The following is a 17961-nucleotide window of genomic DNA, read 5'->3' on the forward strand; positions in this document are numbered from 1 at the left end:
AACTTGCTTGCTTGCTCTTGCTTAGCAAGCATTTATTAACTTTTTTGTTAAAAAAAAGGTTGCGACTTAAAAATAAATGTTAAACTATTATACAATCGAACCCATTTACTAACATATACTATACTAGATGTGCCCTGCGGCTTCGCCCGCGTAATTTTGGGAGGCGACATCTATAGTCATATTGAGATTTTTTCACAAACTTTTTTTATATTACGTAATTTTTTTTTTCATAAAAAAGTATACTATATTAGATCGGTTCAGTAGTTTTCGTGTGAAAGCGTAACAAACAAACTTACATTCACATTTATAATATTAGTAGGGATAGGGATAGGGATAACAGGATAACATTTCTACTATAATCAAGCAAGGGGATCAATTTCGTTGATTTCTGTTTTTTTTTTATTACTTTTGGGAGATAATTATACGTTTGCTTTGTACCAAATTTAAAGAACAGCGGAAAGTTTAAAAAAAAAATCTGCCAGAGGAGTTTTAGTTTTTTTAGTAGTCTGAAAGTTATTCACTTTGAAAGCCTATACCTTTTCTGTGTTAAATTAGAGAAAAAAACCAAACAAGCGGTCTCTGCAAACACCGGACGGGGAGACGACGGCACACGGACGTACGGACATCCGCACAAACGAACGGACAGAAGAATCCGTTTTTTTAAAAACCTTGCAAATTTACACAATACTAAAATAAATCAAATCAATCATTTTTCTTTACATAAATTATTATCCATTAATTCACCTATATAAACCGCAAAGGCACTGTCCTAATATTTTCCAATTTGTGGTGTTATAAATAAATTTAATAAATTATGCAATATGGGACCTGAAATGTAATAAATGTCCAAATGAAGTGTATAATTTTTATATTACTTTAAAATACTATAAAATTTTTAGAAAACAAAAGGTTTTTGAATATAACTAAAATGTAGCTACGAACAAGCTACGCAACATAGACGGAGAATACGTAGACCGGCGTAGCAAACAAAGCGCCATAGTTACGGCTACCTAATTCCTTCCCCCAGCTCTCCGCGAAATAATACACGGATTTATATATGAAACAGAAGCTTTCTTTGTTTCGGTAAAACAGTGTAACTTCTACTTACTGATATGCTTTGTGTCATTTTGTTCACGGGGAGTAAAAGCAACCATTCGCCCATCTCTGTATGAAATGTACGAACAATTTCAGATAAAATATTACAAAGGGAAATGTGGTTTAAGTGTGAGTAAGTAACAAATTAAAAAGAATGGTTTCTAATAAGATACAAACCATGAATCTTGAAACACATCTTACTAATGTTACCAAAAAATGACAGGAACGTACCTGATCAAAAGGAATGTACAAAGGTGTCAAGGGAAGATTGAAGAAGTTATCTGTTTGTAGTTAATTAACATTGTGATATAAGTTCAGATAGATTGATGTTTGAGTTTATATTGTGCTATGTTGTAATTAGAGATACTTAAACGATTCGACAATGAATATGAATATAATTTAAAAACACATTAATGGCCGGTTTTCAATGCTCAGATTAAAGGTCTATCAGACACTTATCAATAAAGTTATCTTAATGCATATATTTCTTCCGTACGTGTGTTTGTCACCTAGAGGTCCTCCGGAAAGGCTGAACAGATTCGGATAAAACTTCGTGTGTATATTTGTATGGGTCTCTGGATGATTTAATAATTGTGTGTTTAACACAATTATTGGGCCCGGCCATGTAAACGGGCAGGATGAAGTCTGCTGGGTCATTATTTTACCTCAAACTAGTCTAAAACTAATATAATAGTTTTTTAATACACGCCTACTTCTGCATAACTGCGTCAAATACCAATATTTAGGTATATATCTCAACGTATTGCATGCACACCTCTTTGCGGCCATCTTATTCCTTGGAAACCCTCACTTCAAAAGTACGTTGCGTGAAAAAAGGCCTATGTAATCTCATGTTCAGAAATTAGGCAGAGTGTATCCAAACAAAGCGAAAACAAACAAGGCGAGGTTTTCGTACCTTAGAAGGAAACATTTTACAGCGAATTTATGTGTAATTAATAAACCGCCTCAAAAACAAAAATATCCAAGTGCGAGTAAACAGAGGATTCCACACGACATATGAGTATTATTTCTGTAGTTAAAATTAAAATAACATCAAATTCAGATTCAAATATACTTTATTCATGTATTTTATCACAGGCACTTATGAAGCATTCAAACATGTTTCCATAATTGTGACGTGATGGTGATAACGTTCACCTACATAAATCTACGATGGATCCAAACGCGCCCTGGTCTAAGAGCCCACAACAATCTTCGCCGGGTTGTTTTTCTTTATCACTATCTCATATTTAATTTATATTTAGCTATGAAGTTTGTGCAATTCCCCAAGCTTTCTTAATCGTTTAAGTAATTAATAAGATTGTTTCTAAGAATAATGAAATGCCTATGTATGTGACCCTATAATCCTTTTTGTTTGTTTGTAAACTCATCGATTTAGATATTGTGTAATTTTTTTTTTATCTGTGTGCTTCTTTCCCAAAAGAACTCTAATGTTTTTCGGGTAAAAAAACCCGGGAGTATCGGCTATAAGTATAGAAAATTTTATATGAATATGTTCAGTTCTTCAACGGATGCGCTAACAGACAGACACCAAAATGAAATAAAAAACAGTTTTGGGTTCTTCTTATTTAAGAAGTAATGGTTTTTGGTTAAACATATCAAAAATAGTAAATTATTTTATTTTTTATATTTCACACATAATTCTCAATCATGATAATAACTTAAAATCAAAAATCAAGTACACTATAGTCTAAAGTTGCATCACAATCAAGATTTATACAAGCAATTTTGTGTTTATATTCCATGGATATCTCGAAAGCATCGCGCTCGTCGGTTAATTTGTCAAAGAAATAGCTTGTGTTTGCTTTAGAGGTAGAAGAACGTATACTGGCGTTTGTAACGTGACGGCCTTTTTTCGGTGGACTGTTTTTAGGTGTCGAACAATTGTTTTGACCGAATTTTTGAGTTAGAGTAGACATTCTCGACAATTGTTTATTCTCGAAGATCAATTTTACAAAATTACTATTTACTTCAGCAGTAGTGACGGTAGGAGCTCTAGACACTATGTTATCAACTATCGCAGACAAGTCATTTTCGTTCATATCTTCTTCGCTCATATTAAACATACTGAGCAAATGCTTTTCCTTATTAATATTTTCTTTATCGTTATCAGCAGCTTCGAAATATTGAGGGTTAAACGGATCGTTATCGTTTTTGAAGCTATTTCTAAGTGACTGCATCAATTTAGATGATTTTCTTTTCTTCCGTGGTTGTAAGTAACTCTCAATGGTATTTTTGTTTTTGATTTTAGTACTGTTTTTAATTTTTCTTTTTAAACTATTAATGGAAACACTAACGTTGGATTTGCTTGAATTGAATTCTTTATTTGTAAGATTTAAATTTCTCAAAGATTCGTTAAGATTAATTAGAGCAGCATCTTTCAGCTGTTTTGGTTTTCTATGGTATTTTCTTTTTGGTTTGTTATTTTGCTCTTGGAACTGGTCCGGATTATCTTTCTTCTTCCGTCCTCTGGTTTTCTTTTCTTTCGGAGGTTTTTTTATAGATTCTTCATACTTTTCTACTAAGTCTGGATAATATTGGCGCATAAGATCTTGCCTTTCCACTGATGTCCACGGACCAAGAACATCATCGCCTTCTAGAAAGAGTAGTAAATTTATAATGCACATATTTTTATCTATCTATATATATAAAAGGCAAAGGTGACTGACTGACTGGCTGACTGACAGACTGATCTATCAATGCAAGCTCTAACCACTCAACGGATCGGGTTGAAATTTTGCTTACAGATAGTTTTTACAATGCATTCGCTAAAAAAAGGATTTTTGAAAATTTCAATCCAGGGTTAAATGGGCGATGAAAGTTTGTATAAAATCATTCATTTATCAATTTATTTCCATGAAACTTTGATTTTAGGTTTTCGATTAAAAATAAAGAAATAGGTGTTTCAAAAGTTCTAAAAATTCCAACTCCAAAGGCATTAAATAGGGGACGAAAATTTATATGTAAGTTTCTGATTTTTTAAGAATTTTTTTTTTTTTTTTATTTATTTATTTATTTCATTACATATTGTACATACACATAGCAACTACAAAATACAAAATTGTAAAAACTTCACAAACAAATTAGATGTATAATATTTATAGGTTATGGTTATTAGGTAGGTACATTTACATCGCAAAATACCTATGTGCAATTGTAAAAACAATCCAATTGTTCATTGACTACTGAACTAGTATAAACTGTGTTTCAGTAGTCAGCCTTCCTCAATTATACAGGAAAAATTACACAAAGAGCAAATAGTGAGAAATTTTAACAAAGGTCATTTAAAATAAAATTTATAATTATGGCATGCAGGTATGTTCATAGTGGTGCTGTGTATATGTAGATATGTGTAGTGAAAGTATGCAAAGTAATGTGTGTAGTATGGTAGGTGTGCATGTTTGACATTAAAAGTAAAACTTATAATTATAACATGCAAGTATGTGTATAGTGGTGTTATGTATATGTATGCATGAAGGTTGTGTAGTAAAAGTATGCAAAAAAGTGAGTGATTATGTGCGAAACCTTATAGATAAATTGTTTTAAGAAGTTCCTCAGTTTGGACATACGACATTTTAAGAAGGTAATCTTTAACCGTTTTTTTACATACGCTTAATTTATTTGCATATTAGCAGCAAGACATTTTTTTTAAACCTTTGTAGTTAAAATCAAAAATTGAAGTTAACGTGAGCGAAGCCGCGGGCAAAATCTAGTACTTATAATAAAACTAACTGGAAGATTTTGAAGAATGATTTTCACAAAAGATCCTGGAGGGTCGAAGTGCACCCGCTGAAGCGGGCCTCATTACAAGATAACTGGAAGATTTCTGCAGATATATTTTGCAAATTTTGACCGGGGGATGCTTTATAATCGATATTGAGTCCAAAACAGATTTTTATTTAATTTTGGTCTGTCTGTCTGTTTGTCTATCTGTCTGTTCGGGCATCACGTGAAAATATATATCCCGATAAACTATAAGTTTCCTCCGGGAAATGGGATGAATTGTTTTTTATCAATTGTACTTCATAGCTCGGTTAAATGTTAATGAAGATCTGATAAATATTGGCGGCGATAAAAGACATAGCTCTAACATAATGGTTGTGTGTTGTCTGTTTAAAAAAATAAATAAATCACAATCTCCCAGGACAGCTAGTAAATGTTTGCTTTATTTTTAGCGTTTTAACTTCCGTGCGTCCGTGCGTTGTCGGTCGGTCGGTCGAGTGCGTGTGCGTGTGCGTGTGCGTGTGCGTGTGCGTGTGCGTGTGCGTGTGCGTGTGCGTGTGCGTGTGCGTGTGAGAAAAATAATATACTTTGGTGCAGACGAAGTTGCGCGGGTCAGCTAGTACTGTAATATAATTCAATCTTGATTTTGCAATTACCTTCAAACTGATCATCCGGAATAAGAGCCTCATATTGTCCATTAATATCTTTCCACAATACTTCAAAGCTAGGAACTCCTACAAAGCAAAATAAAAATAATAAACTTCTTCAATCAATAATACACATGATATTATGTCACCTGCCACCCGTCGTATGTGTCAGATTTTTTCTCATTTATTTATCACAACAAATTTATAGTAAAATATATTTTTATACAAGAAAAACGAATAGTAAACAATAGAAATAATTATTAATTATGTGCAAGATTGATCAAAATGAGATGCGGTGGTGGTAGAACTAGAACATGCTCTCTCATGTTTCAGGCGCTTCAACCAACAAAGACCGAGACTGCCCAACGATTGTCGGATAAAGTGCGGGCTATCCAGCTACGTCATCTGCTGGATGAGCTTCAACTTGAGCGGCTGCGTTTAAACTTACCACAGATAGAGACCATCCGTAGCTTACCTCAGCAAATAATGCAAACTAACATCCAAGAGGAGTTACAGGATGGCGTCGATCTGGCATTAAGTATTGACCAGGATCATGACCTATTGAGTGACCTAGACCTATTTTGATGTGCGATTCGATAAACCTCTTCATTTAAGACCAAAACTTCCTCAGTTGCCCATACATAGACGAAATATGGCGTAAGTTGAAATTAATCTAGACCAGATATACCTCATAACATCTGAGGACCTAATTGATACGCATTCGATTCTATTCTGTGAAGCCGTTACGGTGTGTCGAATCGCAGGTGTTAAATTTCCTACCTACCTACTGCACAGAGGACGAATTAAATGACATGTGGAGCCTACCCTTAGGGTTCCTCTTTTTCTTGATTTCGATAGGTTGAAGACTTCGATTAGGAATTTTTTCCTGCAAATGCCATTTTGTTAATAATGGTAGAAATTTCTCTACACAATATTTTTCCGTCCAGTCTAATTTGTGTGTCATAATTTTCTGAAAGCAAAAATAAATAATCCGTATTAAAGAGTGAAGGGATTGCGTGCGAGAAGATTCCGGAAAACTAATTGAAATCTCATTAGCAAAAGATACTGCATTAAACAGACATTAATTAATAGCGAACCTTTTTTTGTGGCTAAAGACTCTTTTAATAGAAATGAAATCAAAATTTAGCTCTCGGCAAACAAATTAAACTTAAATCTCAATCAAATACCACAAACTGGATTAAACTTGGAGAAGGAATCTTCAGGCTATCGAGATCTATATCTTCTGGTGTAGCGTCCATGAATTCCTTCATAACTTTCGGTTCGGGGAACGGCATTCCGCACGACAGGGCCCGATTTCGAAGTGATACTTCACGTTTCATTTCTGCTACTTTCGACCTACAAAATAACACAACACACTAAAAATACTGCATTCGTTCATATTGAAAACTTAATATTTACTGCGGTTGATATGAGTTGATATGTGGTGCAACCTTACCATTGAAAACACTGAGGTTAGATTTTACATTTATACAGTCATATGAACAAAACACAATTCTACCTCTACGAACATATAGATTACCGGGGTATAAATATATACTCCTAATGTTAACCTAGATCATTAGCTACTAGCTGTAGCCCGCGACTTGTTTTTGTTTCTACAGCATCCCGTCGGAACAGTTTATTTAGGAGATGGGTGGCATTCAATTAAGTTATAGTTCTACAGATATTTTTAAATTAAATATTTTTAAAATCCACCAATCCGCACTGACGACGACGACGGCCTTAACTCCTTCTTATTGTGGGAGGAGATCCGTACCCTGTAGTGGGCCGGTAATGGGTTGATATGATGATGATGATGATTTTAAAATCGGGTATTGTTTTTCAATAAGTGTATCTCTAAAAATGACTGGTTTGTTTAGATCCTTCAATTTTTGAAACTCGCGAAACTTCTATTTGTAATATTCAATTGAAATGGATTAAAAAGTATTTTGCTGGTTTATAAATACCCTTGATTATAAAACTATTTATTTAAATAAGGATTAATACTGCGATACTATTGTAACCCAATCTTGTTTCCACTGGTTTCATAAAATTTTAGAACACAAAAGCTGCTATTGCGACTTAATTATGACAGTTCGATATCTTATATAATTAAACGAGCAATTCTTGTAAACATATAATTGGAATCTCGGAATCGTTTCCAACGATTTTCGTGAAATTTACTATACAGGGAGTTTCGGGGTGATAAATTCATCTAGCTAGGATACATTTTTAGAAAAAGTCAATTTATTTGTGTTTTCCGATAATAACCGATTTGGTGCAGAAGAAGTTGCACGTGTCAGCTAGTGTTCTTTAATCATAATGAGTACTTATAGGCAAAATGTTTCTACTTTGGGTTACATTATTGAAATTGTCTTATTAACTCCATTTTTTTTAAATAACTTAAGCCTATGGTCCTTTGTAATAGTTTAGCTTTCTTTTAGCGAAAGAATGGTTTAAACTGGTCCAGTACTTTCAAAGTTTATTTGGTACAAACAAACAAAACTATATTCCTCTTTATGACATTAGTATGGACTACTGGTCCCTCGCGATTTCATCCGCGTATAAGTGAACCTTAAACTAATATTAATAATTTTTATTTCCAAAAATCTTAAGTCTAAACAATATAGTAAAAGGTTTTCTTATTTTATAGGATGGGGCATACATGAAATCCCTACTAATATTATAAATGCCAATGTAAGTTTGTTTGTTACGCTTTCACTCAAAAACTACTTAACCGATCCTCATGAAACTTTGTACACGTATTCTTGGAAGTGTAAGAAGTAATATAGGATACTTTTATCCCGACATTAAGCTTGGTTCCTTTGGGAGAGGGGATGAAAGTGTTTGACACCATAACTCCGACAAATTATAACCGATTTAAATAATTATTTTTGTACTTTAGAGGTTATAATATGTGTTTAATTTTGCCCAAATTTTGTGTAGATCTGATGAATGTGGTTGGAGATAGAGGACAAAACTCATCAGCGGACGGTAGCAAAACCCTCATTTAAGGCTTTGCGATACTGAATACTTAAAAAACAAAATCAAACGCAGACGAAATCGCGGGCAACAGCTAGTCTTAAATAATTATTTTACTAAAAGCTTCTGAAGCTAAACTAAGAAACCTTGTAGTACCTTGTCAGCTTCAGTAAAAGATAAGCATGTGCTGTCACGGACTTTTTTTAAAACTGTTAAAGGGGAACAACTTTGTCATACATGACTTAATCGAAATTTTTACCGTTTATGCAGCGCACGTAACGGAAGCTCTCAAAAGGATAAAAAACACCGGATTTCATAACATTATTCATTGATGCTATGCTCTTATTGGTCTTAGCGTGATGCTATATAGTATAGCTTTATATATTAACACTGTTGGTGTGAGTAGTGGTGGGAGGCGCCCGACGTCACAGCCCAGAGGTGGAATGCGCGTGAACTGCGCGCGGTACTGGACAGTACTTGCACATTGCAACATTACTTTATTTTTCTAAAATAAACGTAGCCATAGTTACTCCTTATTACATCAGCTACCTGCCAATAAAAGTCCCGTCAAAATCGGTCCAGCCGGAACAAACAGATTGCAACTTGCAAGTTATTTTGGTGTAGTAAAAATCGGTTGTTTCAATATTACAAACAGACACTCGAATTTTATTATATGTATAGATAAATACAGCGACGTGTTATTAAATCTCTTTAATTTAAACTACTCTTACTATTAAACTTTCAGCCGATTAAATAATGTTCAAAATATATTGAGGTCACAAATATCATTTAGCTACTACGCTCCTTGAACACTCGTATTACTCGCCTTCGACAGCGTCACACTCATCGTCCGAATTTGGCGTCAATCGATTGGAGACAAAAACAAAGTGACAGCAATGTTATAATAGAGCTAATTGAGAAATCAGTGAGCGGAGAGTAAAGAAGCTATTTTTAATCCCGAAATAAGAAGTTCTATTGTCGCGTTAATCAGATTGATTTATCATCATCGCCATCTTAATATTAACCCAATATCACCCACATCCCACTGTGAGAATGGTTTAGGCCGTAGTCTACCGAGCCCAGTGCCATTAGCGGAATCTACGAGCCTTTGATAACCAGAGCCCATCGATGGACTCTACACACCTTTGAGAACATTATGGAGCACTCGCCGGTATGCAGTTTTCTCACGATGTACGGTGAAGTAAACTTCACCCTTGAAGCCAGTGATATTTTAATTGTTTAAAACGCACAAACTTAGAAAAGTACGAGGTGCATAGTGCATTCATGAAAGTGAAGCCGAAATCGTAACCACTAGGCTATCACCCCTTCTACCATTTTATATTGTTACCGGATTTAAAAATACCTAGACAGAAATCGGCTAAGAAAATGCAATAACAATAGAATCTATAAATAGTAAATATCACATTAAAATTATATAATACAACAAATACCTATTTTCTATTCGTACGCCTTTTATTACCAGTGCAAAATAAGAAATGACGAAAAAGGAAGTCTATTTCTTAAATAGTCAGTTTGCATGAATCTTATACAGATACCTATATCGGATATGGTTGAAACTTGAAAGAGCACAATACGATGTTGAATAGCTGAAGAGGATTGTCGCCGCTAGAGCTCTACTAAGAATCTTACCGCCAGATAAGTCCCAATGCGTCTTTGATGCGAGAAAGATGGGAATTTTATCTGAATCTACACGGCGTTGTACACTTTTCGTGACATCTTACCTACATACCTATCACAGATTTGTGTGTAAACGTAACGCAACGACCGGAAACTAACCACTGTAAAGTGTAAGTACGCTTTTGGGTTTAGATTTTTTTTTATAAGATAAACACCCAGACACTGAAAAACATTCATATTCATCACACAAGCATTTTCCAGTTGTGGGAATCGAACCCATTGCCTTGGACTCAGAAAGCAGGGTCGCTGCCCACTGCGCCAATCGGCTGTCAGATAGATACTTTATACGACTGCTTCTTTCTAGTCTTTACTATTCGCGTGTTATTTTTTAATGTATCCACAAATTAGCCATTCACTACAATCTCACCTGCAAGCAGTGGCGTGCATTGCATATATGCAAATAAGCAGTGCATACCCTACCCTCAGGGTCTTAAAGAGCCTTCAGATAAGACCATTAAAGTTTTGTAATAAAAAAAACACTAAGTAAAAAATATATGAAAGCGCCATCTAGTAATGAGCGGCCAAATTTCTAGGTCAATTGTCGCTAGACAGGCGACAGCGCAACCAGCGCGCGCGAGGCGTATAGCGTACAAAATAAAATCTCCTACTTCGTATTTTAATATCTAACCGTAAATGCTAATCATTTACCTTTTAAAACACGTAAAAATACCGATATTATTATTTAAATCTCATGTTATCGATTGCAGGGTAAATCAATTATTATAAATCACTCGACATATGACGCCATCTACTGTTGCACAGAAATATCAAATAAAATAATCACGCCCAAAGAAAAAATCGTTCTGCTAGATGTGTGCGTGCAAGTTAGTAGTGTGTGTTGTGTAATGTTATAATCGTGCGCTTGTACTTACAAGATTAGCATCAGTCTTGTGTGAACAGTTTCATTCATAAATTCTCTAAGTGTAGGTGTCTATAAGCACTGCTTACGGAAGTGGATAATCAATTACGTGTTTGATTTTTTTATGAATAAAATGATTTGCTTGGTTTGTAATTGTTGTATACTGCCATTATTCTTTTTTAGAAATAAAAATATCATTAACAAGTGTAAATACCTTATAGTGTCTTTTAAGAAAATTAAGGAACTAATATTATCAAATTAGTCTTTCGTTTTAAAAATGAGTTATGAAATCAAACGCTGTCTTAATTATGACGAATGAATAGTTTACGTTTTTCAGGAAACATTGGAAAGTGAGAAAGTTAACAATAAATATTGTTTTTATTTATTGCTTACATATCAAAGTAAAATAGCGTTCTAACCTATACTTACAAAAAAATTAAAAACATATTTTGACTAATTTCGATTGCAATGTTTTGGCATATTCAATCGCCATTATTGTTTAACTTCGAACAATGCTCAATGGCGTTGGTGATAAATAAACGGTTCAAGTGCATAAATTCAGTAACTTATAAAAGTTTGAGTGATAGTTTAATGTGTTATGGTTAATTTATAGTTTATTCATTCATTTTATAATGAAAGCATATTCGTGCGGCCTTTGTTTGGGTTCAGTGTGCCTGGAAAAAGTACTTAGAGAAAACTTTAATTTCTAACCCTATATCGTAAAATTAGAAATCATTCGCAAAGAAAGGTGTGTACCAATGTTACAAATATCCAAAAAAAAAGGTGATAAAGTAACACGTATGTTTAATAATAAATATTACGAAAACTATTCTTGGCTAAGCGGCTTTGTACACACCAATCGATTATTTTGCTTTCATTTTGTTTTATTGTCCAATATACGTAAAGTGTGGAATGATAAAGGATATTGTGATCTTAATAATTTTCATAAAGACGCTAAAAACATGATATGTTGGAAAAAAATATTATCATCATCAGTGTGCTTAGAAAATGCTGCCGAATGTCATAATTTTGTGACGTAAATCAGGGTATGTACTTTTATTCAATTAGCAGTAGATACACGATAGTATTAAATCAATCAAAGATATAACTTTCGTAAAGTAATTTGATTATAAACCGACATATCTAAAATCTAAATTTTACTTTATGTTTGTGTTGAACACCTTGTGCATACCCTGGGTCCAAGGGCTATGCACGCCACTGCCTGCAAGTGTTAAATGATAAATGATGATGGTAACTTTGTAAGTCATGGATGAAATTCGGTGAGTCATGGGTCTTAGATATAACGGGCTAACCGGTATGGGGGTGTGGCACTCCAATCAGATTCCACGCGTATCGTACCAGAACGAACTTATCTAGATAAAGAGTTATACCCAATTCCCAATTGAGATACTTATGATATTTATATAGACAGTGGCGTGCACTTCATACATGCATAAAAGCACTGCCTACCCTAAAATTGATATATAACTCGTATAGGAGGAGGATTTTTGCCGTTTTATGCAATTTTCCAGTGCACGCCACTAGTATGATGAGGTGATAATAGAATTCCTTTTTTCGGTATTAAAAATCACATATTTACTTTCCGGTCACTAATTTTTCAATTCACTCTGTGATAAACTTGCTGACACTTTGTTTTCGTCCTCCGAAAATACAGACTCACGTTTGAAATATGGTAGGATTCCCCTCCATTCTATTTTAGGAGTGTTCACTAAGTTTTCAACTCGTTTATTAGGACGTTTTTCCATCAGATATGAGCGACTATGTGTAGCGCGTAATTAGTTTAAGGCCACCAATAGCATAATTTTCATAGCTTATAGAAATACTAGCCCGCGACTTCGTATGCGTTTGATTTGGTTTTTAAAGTATTCAGTATCGCTAAGCCTTAAAATGAGGGGTTTTTTACTGTCCGCTGATGAGTTCTGTCCTCTATCTCCAACCACATTCATCAGATCTACACAAAGTTTGGGCAAAATTAAACACATATTATAACCTGTAAAGTATAAGAATAATTATTCAAATCGGTTATAATTTGTCGGAGTTATGGTGTAAAATCGTCAAACACTTTCATCACCTCTCCCAAAGGAACCGAGCTTAATGTCGCGATAAAAAGTATCCTATACAACTTCACTTTCAAGAATATGTGTACAAAGTTTCATGAGGATCGGTTAAATAGTTGATGAGTGAAAGCGTAACAAACAAACTTAAATTGGCATTTATAATATTAGTAGGGATAGGGATTAATTGCTAGCAGATAATCACATACTTCATTGGGGCAGAATATCTTTATTCCGTCTCCAGCGGCATAAAGTAGTATAGAACACTCCTTGAAGTCTTTTTCCTACGTAACTTAAAAATATCTGACGAAATCTTTTACATTTTTGCCACAGTTAATTAACTTCGCACGTGAAGATTGGTCCGACAAGACTTCGTAAGAGAATTTATCCAAATTGGAGGGGTCGTGGAGAAGTCTAGGAAACTCTTCAAATATTATAGGATCTTAATCTTTATGAGACTTCTATATTTTTAAAGTTACTTGTACATTTTGTGTCGAAGAGCGCTATTTGGTCTCGTGAAACTGATGATGACGACCACGGAAGACCACCGGAAATACACAATTATATGTATTACATTATGCTTGCAAGTTGCAGTACGATTCCATACGGTATATGGTTGGTAAGCAATCTATGCTCGTTACAATCACATGAGAAATCCTCAATAATTAACATCGCTGCTTCGGGAAAAGCAATGTTTTGTAAAGGTCAAGAGCAGTTGACATTTTATAACTGAATTGATTGCAAACGTAATATCGTCTTAAAAGAGTGAAATTAATAAGTGGAGAAAGAAAACCGACTTGTAACCTTTAATGCATACTCACTTGTGGCCAAGGTCAGTGCATCCTTTGTGAGTTACGCACACCGGACACCCGTTCTTAGCGTGCGTACGACCAACGTGTCCGCATAGGTCGCAGCGGCCCGGCGCCGTCGTCCAACGAGCTTTCTCTTCGTAATATTGCGGATCGGTCACCCATGACAATAACCTGTATTTCACAAAACTAGTAGAAACCAGAGCCGTTGAATAGCTTAATTAAATAAAGTAGCATCAATGGACGAACGTTTAAGACGATAGACTGATATCCAAATGGTTGTTGACTCAAATCCCACCGGTTGGACTATTGTCGTAGCCGCTCAGTAGCTTTAAGCCCAAAGATTTAGTGCAACTGAATAAAAATCTATTCAACTTAAGATAATGAAATTATTAAAAACCGTTCTTATGGGATAAAAAAGAGTAAACAAAAAGAACATACGCAAATGCAATCAAAGACGTCCGAGGACATATTTATTTTTAATGCAGTCTTCTTAACTTAATTTCTATTTGCGAACTAGGATCTAAATTGTCTCTATCCAAGGTTGGACCAGGGTATCTAAAAGAAATTCTGTCGCCCGTCGGAGTTTGGTCCTCGAGTTGAAAGGCATACCCCGTGTTCCTGGTTTGCCTTCGGTGGTGTTCAGCAGTATCCGAAGTTGTTACAGGGAAGTGCCTGCCTCAGTAGGCACCGCTGACTGGGTTGTGGTTGTGTCTTTCGCACACAACCACAACCCAGTCCCATGACCCAGTTACCAGGCGATGAGTTGGAACACCGTGGGGTTTTAGTCGGTAAGAGTCCGGCATAACCACTGCACCTCCCCGTGGTGTAGTGGTATCCATGAGGACTTCCCCGCGAAAAAAAAAAAAAAAGGGTATCTAAAAGAAAATACTTTTGGGCTTTTATTACTCTAATCTCTGTTTGTGTTTGTATTTCAAAATATTCACCTGTGAATAACTTGATCGTCTGATACAGTGTGCAGAAATGTGACCACTGTTGTTATGGAAGATCCGCAAGCTCCATTTCCGTAGTCACAACCGCACAGCAGAGCCAAAGCTACCATTTTCTTACGCCCGAAACCTAGAGAACGTTTTTTATATCCCCATGCTTACAGATACTGGTTAAAAACAAATAATAATAAATGATACAATTGTAGAGTTGCAGTAATTCATGAAAACTAGAATTGAACAATGGTTCTGATTAAATAATAGATACTAATCAGTGCAGAGCGCGCTTGCCTAATAAATATACGCAAACAATCAAATTTTATACAAAGCGAAGCAATACATTGTTGGACGTATTTAATGTAACGAGATACTACAGCCTGAAATGCAAGCTAAATATTAATATTGTTATAAACAATTTCGTAATTTAAATATTCGGATACATTAGCAAATTTTATAAGCAAATAGAAATAATATCCTGCGGGAATCATCAGTTTTACCCGTATAAAAGTATACTTAGTCTATTTCCAAACACAAAAAGATTCACAAATTGTGCCTATGTAGGACACAGTCACTTTCCCATTTACTTTTCAGCTAATTTAACTATAGAATCATCAAAAATTACATAAAACGTATAAATTACACAAACAAACACAGAGAGCTTCCGCTTTAGTACATAACCCGATATTTAAAACAAATAATAAAAAAAAATAGTCCTTATTATTATTATTAATGCGAAAATGTGTTTGTATGTTTGTTTGTTGGTCCTTCCTTCAAGCCCTAACTAAGCAACCAATCAACTTCATTTTTGAAATAGAGTTAGTTTAAATGGCGAACTTTTTATCCCAACTGGTTGCCACGGAAGAGAATGGGCAACTGCTAGTAATATTTATTTCAATAATAAATAGATTCATAGAAAGCGCCCAAAGTCGTAAAATCTATGTCGCACAATATACATGTTAAGTATACTGATGTTAGAAAGAGTAAGATATCGGCGGCATTACATAAATCGGGCCGGGTAACATAGATATAGATAAGGTTTATTTCTTAAGGTGAACCCATAAATACCATTGGGCGCAAAATATTTTTTATATAGAATCGAGACAATTTCTCACCATTACTCAAGTACATTTTCTCAGCATCATAGGAGTCGACGGAGCCTTGCATCGCACCGCCCCCCGCTGAGCTAGACACGCTAAAGTTGCGATACACACGCTTTGCGCCATATGCGAAACAATCAGAGTCTTGTGAAACAACTGCGTTGACAAGCTATAATGAAAATAAATAGCTCCATTGCCATATAAAAATATTATATTTTACAAAAATAAATGGAACACATAAATTAAACAGGCTTATTTTAAAAAATGCTTCAGACGAGGAATATCTCATAAAATTAAAAAAAAAAACAGAAATTGGCTTAGTGAAATGTTCTACTTTCATACTTCTAGAAATATTTAAGATCTCAACTCTCAACTATGAGTTAAAAGTTTAATGCATTTAGTTAAACGTTTGTTTGATATTTTAATAATGGATTAAATACTAACACCTTTAGCATTTAGTCTTGCACAAGTAGCCTCAGCTTCCCCTCGTCCCTTGACACATCTTACACCCATACTTTTAAGAAGTGTCTCACACTGAAAATAATTTTTAATTTAAATTTAGTTTAATTTGCATATAGACAGTAACAAAACTGACTTAAACTGGCAATATTATCAAAACAAAAATATATTGCATTAATTACTATAATTTCTAGATAAATGGTATTATCAGCTGATCTTATTAAGTCAACAATTTGTGAACGTCAAGGCACAAAGGATATGCATATACTTTTTGTGAATAAACTTAAATTTCTACAAAGATTACAATACTTGCCTCTTTCAGTACACCCTTAAATCGTTTCCTTGTTACATTTGGTTTACCTTTACCAGGAGCTGTCTTTGGAGCAGCACCCTTAAACTGTATAGCATTACGAGCAGCCATTACATCCCTTTTAAGTTCAGGGGCATCGCCTTCCAGTACAAATATTGGACTTATGTCGGCCAATATTAGGTAAATAGTTCTAAAGAAAAGGTTTCTGAAAAATTCACAAAATTAAATAGCAGTGCCAGTTTTAACAGCTTTAAGTATGGGTTGTTACATGATATGAATAAGCCTTCATTGCTATGAAACAAAAAATTTATAGTACCTGACATATACACATACAATACAATAGATTAAATTATACAGTAGCTGTTGCCCAGATTCTTCATTGTTTATTAGGGTTTTTTAAAATACTGCTTTGGTTTTCTCATTGGCATTTATAATATCAGTGAGGACCAAGAACTTACCTGAGATATAATTTGGGCTGTATATAGTACTCTGTGACATTTTGACTGTCGCAAACCCATCCTGCCAGGTCAACAGCAACAGTCTCACCTCTCAACTGCAAAGTGGATAAGTTGATAGTTAAGGAAGCTTAATAATTCTAGTCTGAGTGATATTAAATACTAAATGCTGTGTATATAAAGAAAAGCTTCAGGAATGGAATGGTGGCTGTACATAAAAATGTGGACATCTTCCCGCCAGTCCAGTTATATTAAGCGATCTGTAAATAGTGGCAAAAGTAAGTATGTCGATATTACCTCATGCAGCGACTTTTTTTCACTGTAAGGATTCAACACTCCCCATAGTCCTTTTATACCCATTTTCTACTTAATAGCCACCATTTATTACAAAGAACTCCTAATATACCAACTATACACTCCAATTATATAGCAGATATTTCTTGATATTAAATTAAAAGGAAAATTGAAAAATAGTAAATAAACGTTCAAATTTAACGCTCTTTTGTATGTAAACAGAAAATGATGATCAATAATATGACATTGACATATTCTGGCAATTGCTTGGGTATGTTCAACATAAAAAAAATCTCTGTATGTTTTTTCGCTGGAAACTGCTGGAAACAAGCGACAGTGGATTTTTAAACTTTTTATTAAGGACCTATATTCAGCAGTGGACTTAAATCGGTTGAAGTGATGATGATGAAACATATCATTGATATCACCGTGACGATACAAACGGCCAGCACTTCGATTTTGATTACATCAAAGCTTCGAGTAGTGAGTT

General features: G+C 34.5%; 2 protein-coding genes across 3 annotated transcripts in view; one reads left to right on the forward strand and one right to left on the reverse strand.

The window, feature by feature from the left end:
* The window catches only part of LOC120637664 (methylcrotonoyl-CoA carboxylase subunit alpha, mitochondrial), a 328715-nt gene that overhangs the window by 299102 nt on the left and 11652 nt on the right, over positions 1–17961 (forward strand). The gene's annotated exons all lie outside the window — the stretch shown is intronic.
* Positions 2166–17684, reverse strand: LOC120637661 (flap endonuclease GEN). Of its 2 annotated transcripts, none has more exons than XM_039909589.1 (11): positions 17475–17684; positions 17181–17275; positions 16726–16927; positions 16398–16487; positions 15969–16122; positions 14857–14989; positions 13922–14083; positions 6674–6842; positions 6312–6456; positions 5496–5573; positions 2166–3709 (listed from the first exon to the last, which is right to left on the reverse strand). In XM_039909589.1, the coding sequence occupies exons 1-11, from the start codon at positions 17535–17537 to the stop codon at positions 2784–2786; spliced, it is 2217 nt and encodes a 738-aa protein (XP_039765523.1). In that variant the 5' UTR covers positions 17538–17684; the 3' UTR covers positions 2166–2783. The 2 variants fall into 2 exon arrangements, with proteins under 2 accessions (XP_039765523.1, XP_039765522.1); XM_039909588.1 differs by having other exon boundaries at positions 2167–3712.

This window comes from Pararge aegeria, chromosome 4 (assembly GCF_905163445.1).
Source record: "Pararge aegeria chromosome 4, ilParAegt1.1, whole genome shotgun sequence".
Classification (NCBI taxonomy): domain Eukaryota; kingdom Metazoa; phylum Arthropoda; class Insecta; order Lepidoptera; family Nymphalidae; genus Pararge; species Pararge aegeria.

Excerpts from the sequence above, each read along its gene's own strand:
- LOC120637661 (XM_039909588.1), bottom strand. The coding sequence starts at position 17,537 with ATGGGTATAAAAGGACTATGGGGAGTGTTGAATCCTTACAGTGAAAAA. Across the intron at positions 16,928-17,180 it reads CAGCCCAAATTATATCTCAG|AAACCTTTTCTTTAGAACTA; the intron begins GTAAGTTCTTGG and ends TGAATTTTTCAG. Across the intron at positions 5,574-6,311 it reads GAAAAAGAGGAACCCTAAGG|GAGTTCCTAGCTTTGAAGTA; the intron begins GTAGGCTCCACA and ends TTTGCTTTGTAG.